The sequence below is a fragment of the Mauremys reevesii genome, linkage group 2 (genome assembly GCF_016161935.1).
Source record: "Mauremys reevesii isolate NIE-2019 linkage group 2, ASM1616193v1, whole genome shotgun sequence".
Taxonomy (NCBI): domain Eukaryota; kingdom Metazoa; phylum Chordata; order Testudines; family Geoemydidae; genus Mauremys; species Mauremys reevesii.
In genome coordinates this window covers 165,690,517-165,702,697 of record NC_052624.1, presented here as the reverse complement: position 1 = coordinate 165,702,697, position 12,181 = coordinate 165,690,517, and the positions used below count along the sequence as shown (strand labels likewise).

The 12,181-nt window shown below is 40.7% G+C and overlaps 1 protein-coding gene across 1 annotated transcript in view; it reads right to left on the bottom strand.

The window, feature by feature from the left end:
* LOC120397778 (cadherin-6) overlaps positions 1–12,181 on the bottom strand; it is a 122,450-nt gene that overhangs the window by 18,580 nt on the left and 91,689 nt on the right. The window contains exons 4-7 of the mRNA XM_039524228.1: positions 11,183–11,302; positions 7,396–7,563; positions 5,589–5,776; positions 3,193–3,446 (exon numbers count right to left, since the gene is read on the bottom strand). Coding sequence (XP_039380162.1) covers positions 3,193–3,446; positions 5,589–5,776; positions 7,396–7,563; positions 11,183–11,302 — 730 coding nt within the window. The remainder of the gene's footprint in view (positions 1–3,192; positions 3,447–5,588; positions 5,777–7,395; positions 7,564–11,182; positions 11,303–12,181) is intronic.

Sequence of the window (12,181 nt, the reverse complement as noted above, 5' to 3'; positions counted from 1 at the left end):
GCGTGCGCTTGGGGCGGCATTTTGCCGGGAGGGCGGCAGGCGTCTCCGGCGGACCTCCCGCAGGCATGACTGCGGAGGGTCTGCTGGTCCCGCAGCTCCAGTGGACCTCCTGCAGAAATGCCTGCAGAGGGTCCGCTGGTCTCGCAGCTCCGGTGGACCTCCCGCAGAAATGCCTACGGAGGGTCCGCTGGTCCCGCAGCTCCGGTGGAGCATCCGCAGGCATGCCTGCGGGATGTCCACCAGAGCCGCGGGACCAGCGGACCCTCCGCAGGCACGTCTGCAAGAGGTCCCCTGGAGCCGCGGGACCGGCGACCGCCAGAGCATGCCCCGCGGCGCGCCGCCCTGCTTGGGGGGGCGGAATTCCTAGAGCCGCCCCTGCTGGTATGAGTCAATTCCTTTTGTATGGGCTCTGGCCCATCTGATCTTTCTGGGGAAAATCATGGCCTGGCTTGCATGGCTGTACCAGGAAGTAAGGAGGTGTCTGATACCTCCTTATGCAGATTACTCATACCATGGTGTTACAAGAATGTGTTATAGATAAATAGTTATAGATAAGGTAGATAGGGCTCAAAACTATACAGCATAGTTCCTGGTTTTTGTAGGGCAAATAAAACTTGTTGGTGGGTGCTGCATGTGGCTTCTTGTGTACAGCTTTCAATATACAGGAGGCAGGATCCACAGAGGCGCTACATTCCCGGCCCCTCCTGTGCCACTGGGTTGGAGAAGATGGGGACTGGGTGGGGCCTTCCACAAGCCAGCATGTCTGTGCGCTGACATGCTGGAGAACATACACTGTGCCAGATATAGACACAGTGCAGTTTATTTTCTCACAGGGTTCCTCCAGGACCAGCACAAGAGTGTGCTGCCCCTTACAACAGGCAGATCAGATAGTTACACTCTAGTCTTCTGGAAACTTGTATACTGTAAGATTTTGTAAAAAACAAAATAAAACCTTTATTAAAAAAAAAAAGGGATCTGCCAACATGGCACTAGAGGCCATGGCAATAGAGGACAAACAGCCTATGCAGTACCACTCTTTCATCATGAGCTTGTGCTGATGAGAGATTTTTTTTCTCTAGTAAATTTTTATTTTTTTCTTCTTTTACTTTGTCATTTAATTCTCCTTGGACAAAATTCAGGAAAAAAAGAAAGATATATTAGATTTGTAAAAGGTACAGAGAAGGGCAACAAATATGATATGGGGTATGGAACAACTTCATTATGAGGAGAGATTAAAAAACTGACTGTTCAGCTTGGAAAAGAGAGAACTAAGGTGGGATATGATAGTGATCTATAAAATCATGACTGGTGTGGAGACAGTGAATAAGAGAATTGTGTAACACAAGAACCAGGGGTCACCCAATTAAATTAATAGTAAGAGAGTTTTAAACAAATATAAGGAAGTACTTCTTCACACAATGCACAGTCAATCTGTGGAACTCATTGCCAAGGGATGTTGTGAAGGCCAAAAGTATAAGTGGGTTCAAAAAATAATTAGATAGTTTAATGGAGGATAGGTCCCTCAATGGCTATTAGCTAAGATGGTCAGGGATGTAATTCCATGTTCTGGGTGTCCCTAAGCCTCTGACTGCCAGATGCTTGGACTTGATAACAGGGGCTTGATCACTCGATAATTGCCCTGCAGCATCTTGATGTACCGAATGAACTGATGATGTACTGAAAGGGGCTTGGAGAGCTAATGGATCCCCCTTCTTAATAATCTATTACTAGACAATGGTATGAGGTGGGGGTTTTTTTTTTCTCCTACTTGCTTCTTACTGTACAAAAAAAAAAAGAGGGAGAGAGAGAGAGACATACTATGCCTGACTTATGTTCACTCTCTCTGAAGCATCTTGCATTGGCCACTGTCTTAAGACAGGATACTGGGCTAGATGGACCACTGGTCTGATTCAGTATGGCCATTCTTAGTTCTTATGTAAAATTTGTCATATGACAGAAAGATTGTTTGGGAGGCTAAAACAAAAGTGTGGGAATCAGCCTCAGACACAGAATTATTATTTATTTATTTGTATTGCAATAGCACCTAGGGACTCCAAACACAAATCAGGATCCCCTTGTGCTAGATGCTGTACAAACACAGAACAAAAAGATCTTACAATCTTTTTTGCCTTAGGTAAATATTATCTCCGTTTTACTGATAAGGAAACTATCTCACAAGATGGGTTGATTAATGTTTTAAAAGCACTTTGACATGTGTCGATGGATGGTACTTTGTAGAAGTGCAGTGTATTACCCATAAACCTTAATTTTATTACCTCTGATTTTATCAAACTCCCTTTTCTCCTTTGTATTTCTCCCTCCCCCACCTCCTGTTTTAGGAAAGTTTTGAGCGTTCCCACTCATGATTGCTATAAAATCAAGATGCGCCTGTATTTTAAATGCTGGTGGCAATGTGCCTTGCTATTGCATGTAACTACACTGCATATTTTCCATGTCCCACCCCGACTGGTGACCTGTTATAATGCACTAACAAGAGGGTGTCACCTTGTAAGAGTCTTCTCCTGTTCAGTGTAAAAGAAGAGTCTCATACGTTTAAAAAACAACACTTTTTGATCACTTTTCTTAGAAAGACCTTCATAGTCTAAACTACACTGTAGTTGTGTTCTTGCTCATATCACTTGCTAGTTCATGGAAAAACGGGTTCAACTTTAATGACTCTGAATTTCAAATTTCCTCTAAAAATTAATTGCTTAGTGACACATAATTTACAACATCTGTGGGGCTGACTGTAAACTTGCTTACACCAGTGAATAACTTAACTGAAGTGAATGTAATTGCACTAATATAAATGAGCTCACATTCTGTGACTGTGTGTGTGAATCTGAGTTTGTACCCATAGTGTACCGGAACTATTCAGTTTTGCCTTTCTGCAACTAGAAAATGTAACTGTGGTATTCTTTAAGATTCTCTTCTTTTTAGTTAGTGTAGCTAATGCCTAAGGAGTAGTGAGTAGTTACAAAAGCATTTGAAATGCAAATCGAGTTGTATGTAATGAGCATGCACACACATGTATGTACAATGTGTACATGTGTATATGTTTATACCATATACAGTATTAACATATATTTCATTATTAAAAGGGAATTTTTTTTGCATGCAGATGTTCAAATAGAAACAAGTATAAAGCATTCAAAAAGACAGTAGAAGTGAGCTGAAATAGTCTATGCTTACTTGACAGGATTTTTCGCAACATCAGGGTCCTGGGCTGTTACAGTTCCTATAATACTGTTTATGGGCACATCTTCTTTCACTTCTAGTATGTATGCTGGTCTGCTGAACACTGGGGGCTCATCCACATCCTCCACCAGAATTCTGACCGTAGTGGAGTCCTTGAATGGCCCCAAGTAGAGGAATCGGGGATCCACATGAGTGTTGGTAGCCTCCACTTTCAGAGTATACAGCTTTTTCTTTTCAAAATCCAAAGCCTTGGAAAATAAATAAGAGTCATGAAACAAACAAACAAAAAAAAAAGAGAGGTTTCTGGGGGCCAACCATTTATAGCCATTTCAGGCAGCATCTTGATGTACCGAATGAACTGATGATGTACTGAAAGGGGCTTGGAGAGCTAATGGATCCCCCTTCTTAATAATCTATTACTAGACAATGGTATGAGGTGGGTTTTTTTTTTTTACTCCCTGCTACTTCTGGAGTGTACTACAAAAACCTCATGGGCCAGAGAGGCATACTATGCCTGAGACTCATACAAACTTATGCTGAGCCAGTACAAAACACTGGCATCGTACCTGATTATGCCAGCTGTCACAGGTATTTTCAAATCAATTCCAGGAGGATGCCCCGAGTCTCATGTCTGATTAATGGTGTCTCTCCTACGCACACCCCTTTTCAAATTAAGCTCTTTGTGGCAGTGACTGTGTCTTCCTATACGTTTGTATAAGGCCCAACAGATGGGAGCCATGATCCTGACCGGGACCTCTGAGTGCTGCCACCAGAAAATAAGTTATAACATGATAATAATACTGCACAGCATATAGTTATACCTCAATATTTTTTTAGCCCCAGTCAGGTTGTGACACGTGTTAGAAGCTGGGAATAGACAGAGTCTTGCCCTGAAGCACGTACTATCTAAGGTTCAGATTCTCAGCTGGCGTAAATAGGTGTAGTTCCATTGAAATCAGCAGAAGTAATCAGTGGAAGCAACAGAGTAATGCTGATTTACACTAGCTGAGAATCTGGCCCTTAATATTTGTCAGGAAGAGTGCACTTAACATACACCCTTTTGCCAAATGAATTTGCCTCCTTGGACCGTTCTCATTATGAGACATAATTATTGGAAAACAAATTCCTCACTCTGGAACAGCCTCAACACATTTACTGTCTTTCCCCTCCTGCCCCTGCTCCCTAAGTACCACAGGCTCAGGGGAAAAGACTTTGTGAGAGCCCTGTGCTAAAATATTAGCTGCCAATTACTGAAATGTAACATTGTGTCATGTGGTGTCAAAAGTGATTTAGGGTGACTCATCAAATAGAGTATCATGCTATGATAGGTTATGACTACATCATACAGTTCTAATGTCCTCTTAAAAATACAGAAGAAACAACATTTGGGGGACTGTGTGTACGCATGTACTTATAGCAACTTAGGCAGAGAGTAGTCACCCCATTTTTTTTTTCATTTTGTTGAACAAGACTAACAGAAACAAAGTTGCTGTCAGAAGCAGAGAGGAACATGAACAGAATTAGACTGATGTCAATGATCATACCCTACAAGGCGTTTGTTAAGGAACAAGTAATGACGGGTGTCATACTGATATCAACAAGCAAAGTGTATGTTTTGAAAATCCACACAATGTCTGTTTCATGTTGACTAAACTTGAACTGATGGAAGTTGATATCTGTAACCTTATCACACTTGCTTGATAACTCACTATTAACAAGATTATCCAAATCCTTTCCGACAGCCAAAGTGCAATCTATTAGATGATGCACATTGTGATCTAATAAGGCACTGTGTTTTGTTTTTTTTATAAAGTGATTGTACACTAATGGGTTTATTAATTAGATTATATGGAAAATGTACATCAATAAATCATGTGCTTTGATTTACTAGAGCATATATAATTTCACACCTTCTGAGAGGTCAAAGGTAATTTAAATAGGCAGAATGGTACAGGGACACTTATTATTTCTGTTGACCAACCTAGCACTTTCCTAATAAGTAGAGCAAATCTTTTATATATACATTAGGGACAAAAAGCACAGCTGAAGGGCACTTCTCCAGCCTTTGCAATGAATCTTCTGAGGCAGTAGAACTTTCTCTCAGACCTGTCCCTCTTTATGGGCTAAATGCTGTTCCTTCCCATTCAAAGTCTGTGCAAGCAGGTTTTATGAAGTGGTTCTAAGAGGGAACAGGATTAGGAAGGGTGGGAAGGGGAAGGAATCCTAACTGATTTGGTAAAAGGGCTTTGTACAGAGGATTTGGAGAAGATTCCTAATAAATAATGTGTAAATCACTGAACAATGTCAACTGTATGACAAATTAAATGTACATTATGTAAGGCTCTTAAAGGGACTCTAAAAATTGGAATTAAGTTTATTAAAATGTGTACCTTTTTGATTGTTATAATTCCTTCCTGTGTGTCCTTGTCAGTGATAACCCCAAACATGTCTGATCCATCTCCTTCAGTGATGCTGTATTCAATCTCGGCATTTTCACCCACATCGGCATCATTCGCTTTTATCCTGCCAATCGGTGATTCAGGTGGAGCAGATTCAGGTGTTTTGAACTGGTATGTGCCTACAGTAAATGAGAGTGCAGTTTTGGTCAGCCAGGACCATGGTATTTTGGAGTCTGGATATAAAAGCTGTATTTGCTTGCCAACCATGGATGCACCAATATTCTGAGCAGTAGATTTAAGAAGTTGCTGTTCTCCAGGTCTTTAGCAAGAAATAAACCTCACCCTGTGCCTTAGTTTCATAACAATAGAAGTCAGTGATTCCCTGAAAAGACCCTAGTATGACAATGAACTTTTTTTCCCTTTCTCCCTGCAATAGAATATCAGACAGTATCTTGGGTTCCTTTTGGCCAGCTGAAGATGGAATAGGAAAAAAAAAAAAACCTCTAGATGTTAAAAGATGCACACAATATAGAGAACTGCCAGTGGCCTATGTGATATAGTGACATTAAAACCAAATCTAGTCCAGTCTTTAGCGCAAATGTACTGCACTGCAAACTGCTCCCTACACCCCTAAGAGAAGTTATTTGGGGAATGTTGGCATTGTGTTGATGCAGCATTGATTCAGGCAATAAGAGATGCTCATGTGCAAAGGTGTATAATAGACTTTATGGGGAAGAGAGTTACATTTCAGTTTAAGTCCACCAGTTTAAATGGGAGCTGTTGGCCCACAGCCAAGGGCAGACTTTGGACCTAAATTACAAGTTGCTTTCAATAACATTTTTGGTGATTTAACAGTCAAAGCTTTCATATTTGTCTGTTAGTATCTAGAATCTCAAACAGCTGCTACTGTTCTTGGCTCAAATGGCAAAGGTTAGGTAAAGCAAAAAAATGGTGTGGGAGATTTTTAATCAGTTTACGCCCATAATCAGTCAATAATGCAAAGGACTGTTGCTTCTAAGGGCTTGTCTACACAGATGGATAATTCGCTTTATAGTGGTGTAATTTCTAAAGCGCACTACCATGTTGCACATTAATTGGTTTGTGTAGGCACTGCTGGTGCACGCTAAACATTACCTAGTGCATTTTCACATACACCTCTACCCTGATATAACACGAATTCGGATATAACGCAGTAAAGCAGTGCTCCGAGGGGGCGGGGCTGCACACTCCAGCAGATCAAAGCAAGTTCGATATAACGCAGTTTCACCTATAACGCGGTAAGATTTTTTGGCTCCCAAGGACAGCGTTATATCGAGGTAGAGGTGTAGTACTATTTCAAACAGCACTATGTTGAAGCACACCAGCAGGGAAATTCCATTGATTTCAATGGAATTACTCCAGGGACAGATCTGACTCATTTAAATTAGTATATTTCCAAACACAGACATTAGAACAAAGCAGAAATTGCTCTAAAAATAATTGCAGACACATGCTAACACAAAGAGTGTGATGGGGATCCCCAGCAGTACCATTTAATGAGAAGAAAAAATAAGGCTGCTTTCTGTTTAGTAATGTTCATCTCAGACTAGCTCCAGCAAAGCAGTGAAAACATTACCAAAAAATGTTTTCCATCCACTGGAGTTAAGCACTAGTATCAAGCTACTGCTCACTCACTCTGTGGAAGCCCGATATGCAGTAGGCTCACAGTTTATGACAGCAGAAATAACCGGGGAGAAAAAATATTAATTTCTATCTAGACTTCCTTAAAGACTTTCAAAGAAACAAAAATGTTCCGCACTCTGTGGGAATCGTGGTGGATTGTCATTGACGTCAGTCAGTGTGATGTTCACTGTGGTGGTTCCTGAGAGTCCACCCATCTGTCCACCCATGTCCTTGGCCTGGATGACCACTTGGTACTGCTCCCTGTTTTCTCGATCCATGTTGAGCAAAGCAGTTTTGATAATACCTGGGAAGGTGAGAATTAAGGAGAGGAACATAGTCGGTAGTGTATTGACAGAAATGCTTATTTACAAAAAAAAGAAAAAAAAAGATGACAGTCTCTCTGTAATCAGTAAACTTTGCCCAATATAAATATTTACTGTTATAAGATGGCATATTAAATTGCAGACTTGTCATATTGTATCTCAGGCTGCTGCCTGTGTGACAGACACAATATTAACGACATCCCCAGAAAAATGTTAAAGTGATTTGCATGCATTGTTATTTTATATGACTATTTATCCCCCTTTAACTCGGTGGGGAAAGTCTCTTGTTGAACTGGAAGAAGGGTTGTCTCTCATTATAAGGTACTTCAGTTATTTTCCCCATCCCATCAACTTTTTATTTTGACAGACATGGCAAAAACAAGCAAACTTCAGCAAGGCATCATTAAGAGGCAGTACAGCAACATTAAATGGCAGGGAAATTAATTAAGAAAGCGGCAAGCACCCAAGCATATGATATCTATTTCTATTTATACAGTGATTGAAATTCTCCTCCTAAATACTTTCTTATCCAAAGGCATAAATGTCAGTTAGGCACCTAACTCCCACTGAAATTCAATAATTTATATTTATAATAAAGCAAAATGTTTATATTTATCTGTATGCAGACACACCAACTCAAAGCAGCACCACATCCTGCCAGAACAACAGATGCAAAACCTGCAGGCAGATCTCCACTGCTACAATGATCAATGCCCCACACAACACACCTTTTAAGATCCATGGATCCTACACATGCCTATCACAACATGTGCTATACCTCATCCAGTGCACTAAATGCCCCAATAATGACTATGTAGGAGAGACCAGACAATCACTATGATCTTGAATCAACTCACACAGGATAATGATGAAAGACAAAAATATCCTATCATCTGTGGGTGAACACTTTTCACAAAAAGAACAGGAGTACTTGTGGCACCTTAAAGACTAACAAATTTATTTTAGCATGAGCTTTCGTGAGCTGCAGCTCACTTCTTCGGATGCATAGAATGAAACACACAGACAGGAGATATTTATACATACAGAGAACATGAAAAGGTGGAAGTATGCATACCAACAGGAAGAGTCTAATCAATTGAGATGAGCTATCATCAGCAGGAGGAAAAAAAAACTTTTTGAAGTGATAATTAAGATGATTTTTTCCTCCTGCTGATGATAGCTCATCTCAATTGATTAGACTCTTCCTGTTGGTATGCATACTTCCACCTTTTCATGTTCTCTGTATTTATAAATATCTCCTGTCTGTGTGTTTCATTCTATGCATCCGAAGAAGTGAGCTGCAGCTCACGAAAGCTCATGCTAAAATAAATTTGTTAGTCTTTAAGGTGCCACAAGTACTCCTGTTCTTTTTGCAGATACAGACTAACACGGCTGCTACTCTGAAACTTTTCACAAAGTGATCGCTCTATATCTGACCTATCAGTTCTCATCCTCAAAGGAAACTTGCACAACATTTTCAAAAGATGAGCCTGGGAGCTTAAATTCATAACTCTGCTAGACACTGAAAATCATGGATGGAACAGAGACACTGGATTTATGAGTTATTACAAGAATCTGTAACCCACTAACTCCCTCTTTTTGTCCTATTGCTGCAGAGGTGTTAATGGGCCACTCCACCTTGAATGGCCCCTACAATATGTGCTAACTACTTATGCTAAACAATCTGTCCCACCTTTCATTTAGCTGGACCAGGGGTCTGCAATGTGTCCTTGGTAAAAATGTTGAGGTCTGTGGTAATTTTTCAAAACATTGAATGATTGAATGACATAACGCCCCCCCCCCCTCCGCCCCTGCCCTCATGTCCGTCACTAAGTATGGTAATTTTCTCAAGTGTCCGTTGTGCAACATGGTGGTGCCAACCCCTGGCTGGGACACTGGGAGTTCCTGTCCCAGACCTGAAGGGGAGCTCTGTGTGGCTTGAAAGTTTGTGCTCTCATCAACAGAAGTTGGTCCAATAAAAGATATTACCTCACCCACCTTGTGTTGCTATATTTATCTGGTCTCTTAAGTAATCAGTAGGAATGAAATTCTGGTCCCAATGAAATCCCTAGTTTTGCTGCTGAGTTCAGTGGGACCAGGATCAAACCTTTGCTGTATCTATTCCCCCCCCCCCCATACACTCTCTGCTAAGAAACCATTGCACTACCAACTACAGCATATGATCCCTCATCTTCATTATCCCTTTGGATAGAAGAATGTAAGATGTACTCTGCCAGACCAGAACCATTGGTCCATCAAGAGAAGAATCCTACCTCCTTCAGTAGCCAGTACCTTATGCTTCAAAGGAAGGTGAACCCCCTCTCCCCCCATAACCTATAACAGAAGCTATTGGACATATGATTATCCGAACCTCAACAACAACAAAATCAGCCATGTTACAGGGGTATAGACAACTTTTTTTTTAATTTTGGGTGTGTGTGTCTAGAGTTAAAAATAATAAACAAGCTGTTGAATATCACTTTAATGAGTAATTTTGTACCATGAGTAAACTTGTCCACTTTTCATAAAGTGAGATTAAATGAGTTTTTGTTCCAAACTCGGTGTTTCCTTTATTTATTAATGCAATCCCTAAATCCAACCTCCCAGTCCTATGTTATTTACCCCCATGCACTATCTGACTTGATGCCCTGAGGACAGAATTAGGGCTGGCCAGAAAACAAGAATTCCATTTTATGAACAATTTTGAGGTTTCAAAATTTGTTTGCGTTACACATTGGAATGATACCAAAACCTTTCAGAAAATGAGAAAGACCTTTGCTAGAATATCCAATAGTGCAGTGGTTACAGCACTCACTGGGGTCTCCCATTAACCCTGGGCTACTCTGGGTGTGTGTGTTTGTGTCTCTCGATGTCCCCAGAAATTCCATCTTGGACCTGAGAAACCTTCCTAACAAAAGTTTCATTGATACAGATACGTTGCCACAAAAAGTTTCAGTTTTGAGAAATCAATATTTTCTGATGAAAATCTCCCCAACAGCCCAAGACAGAACTCAAAAAGGCTGGATCCTGAGAGATGTTATATTGAGTGGGGCAGAGCCAAATGCACCTCTTCTATCATGATTCTAAATGAAGATTTTCCCCCAGAAGATTAACATAAAAATCTCTCTCTACATTGCAGATGCACAGAAAAATAATTTCAATCATTTTATTGGCACAAGTTTTAAATAAACACCAAGAAGAAGAAAAGAAAACTCAGCTTAATTCAGCTGTTATGATGATCCATGGGTAATCTTTCCACCCGCCTTCCCTTCTCCTTTCCTCACTGGAGCCAAACTCCGAACTGAGCAACACTTGGTTTAATTTAAGGCTCTGCAAAGGGTCCGTGCCCACTGCTTGTTGAAAATGATTGAAAACTAGTTCACATCCAGTTCTAATTATATTTATTAGGCTTTGATGTTAAGCTTACAATAATGTAGGTGTCATGTTTACAGATGTATCGCTCTATTGGGTTTGTCAGATTTTGCACTGAGTAAAATGTAATCTCTTTGAAGTTTTTGTTTAATATGTCCTAGCTTGGCTTAACATGTCATTTTAAATTACAGACACTGTCAGAGAATGACAGATATAAGGTCTCCTGACCTGACTCAGACTCCACTGAGAAATATGGTTGTCCCTGGAGAATGCTGTACACAACTTTAGCACTGTTTCCATAGGTAGGATCATCGGCATCGGTCGCAGTAACTTGCACAACAAATGTACCTGTAATGATAAATAAAAACCTGTACTCTTTTGTCAGTGGACAGAGCAATTTATAGTATAGTTGCCTGTGCATTTATCCAGCTGGATGTGCTTTAATGTTCCCGCTCTTTTCATAGTTAGATCGCCACTCTGACAGGGGCCAAAAATGCTTTTAAATGATTTCAACAAACAGCAATTTGTGTGGGTGAAAAATATTCTTTCCCTGTACTTGCTGTTTGCTTGCTTATTTATAGAAAATATTTGGTTTGAATATAGTACGGTTACTGCAATTCACAAACAAGAACGGTACTGTGATACTGGCCTTTCAGAAATCTGTCTCCCTGCCCACGCGAGTGTTAACAGACAGTTAAAGTAATTTGTCTCTTCCATTAAGGAGATGTTTTGGAGATGGGGTACTGTGCATATAGATCTTGTCTTTCCAAGTTGGACTGGAATAATCAGCACTTCTGTGGCTCCCCAGTGTGTGAAGAGGACTTGGGAGTGGGTGCGGGAAGACCTCTGTGGCTAATCTTCTAAAACTAATTCAGGTTTATTCAGTATTATTATTATTATTATTATTTTTCTGTGCAAGGGAAATTCCCTTCACGGGAATCCCAGGAGTAGTTTGTAGCTGATGAATTCCTAGTGCTATATTGCCAGGGAGCCATGGAGGGCCCTGATGTGGATGGGTTTGCACAAATGGCCCTGTGCCTCAGGGGAAACTTGTGAGATCTACAAAGCTTAGGGACTGGAGTGCTGGTGACAAATGCTATGTCCTCAATGAAAGAATTTTGGGAAACTGAATAAGGCCTTTTAAATACCCGCTTGTGGGCATTTTAATTGGGAGCCAAAAGATCAAGCCCCACTGCATTTAATCTATTCATCATGAAGCACCTTCTC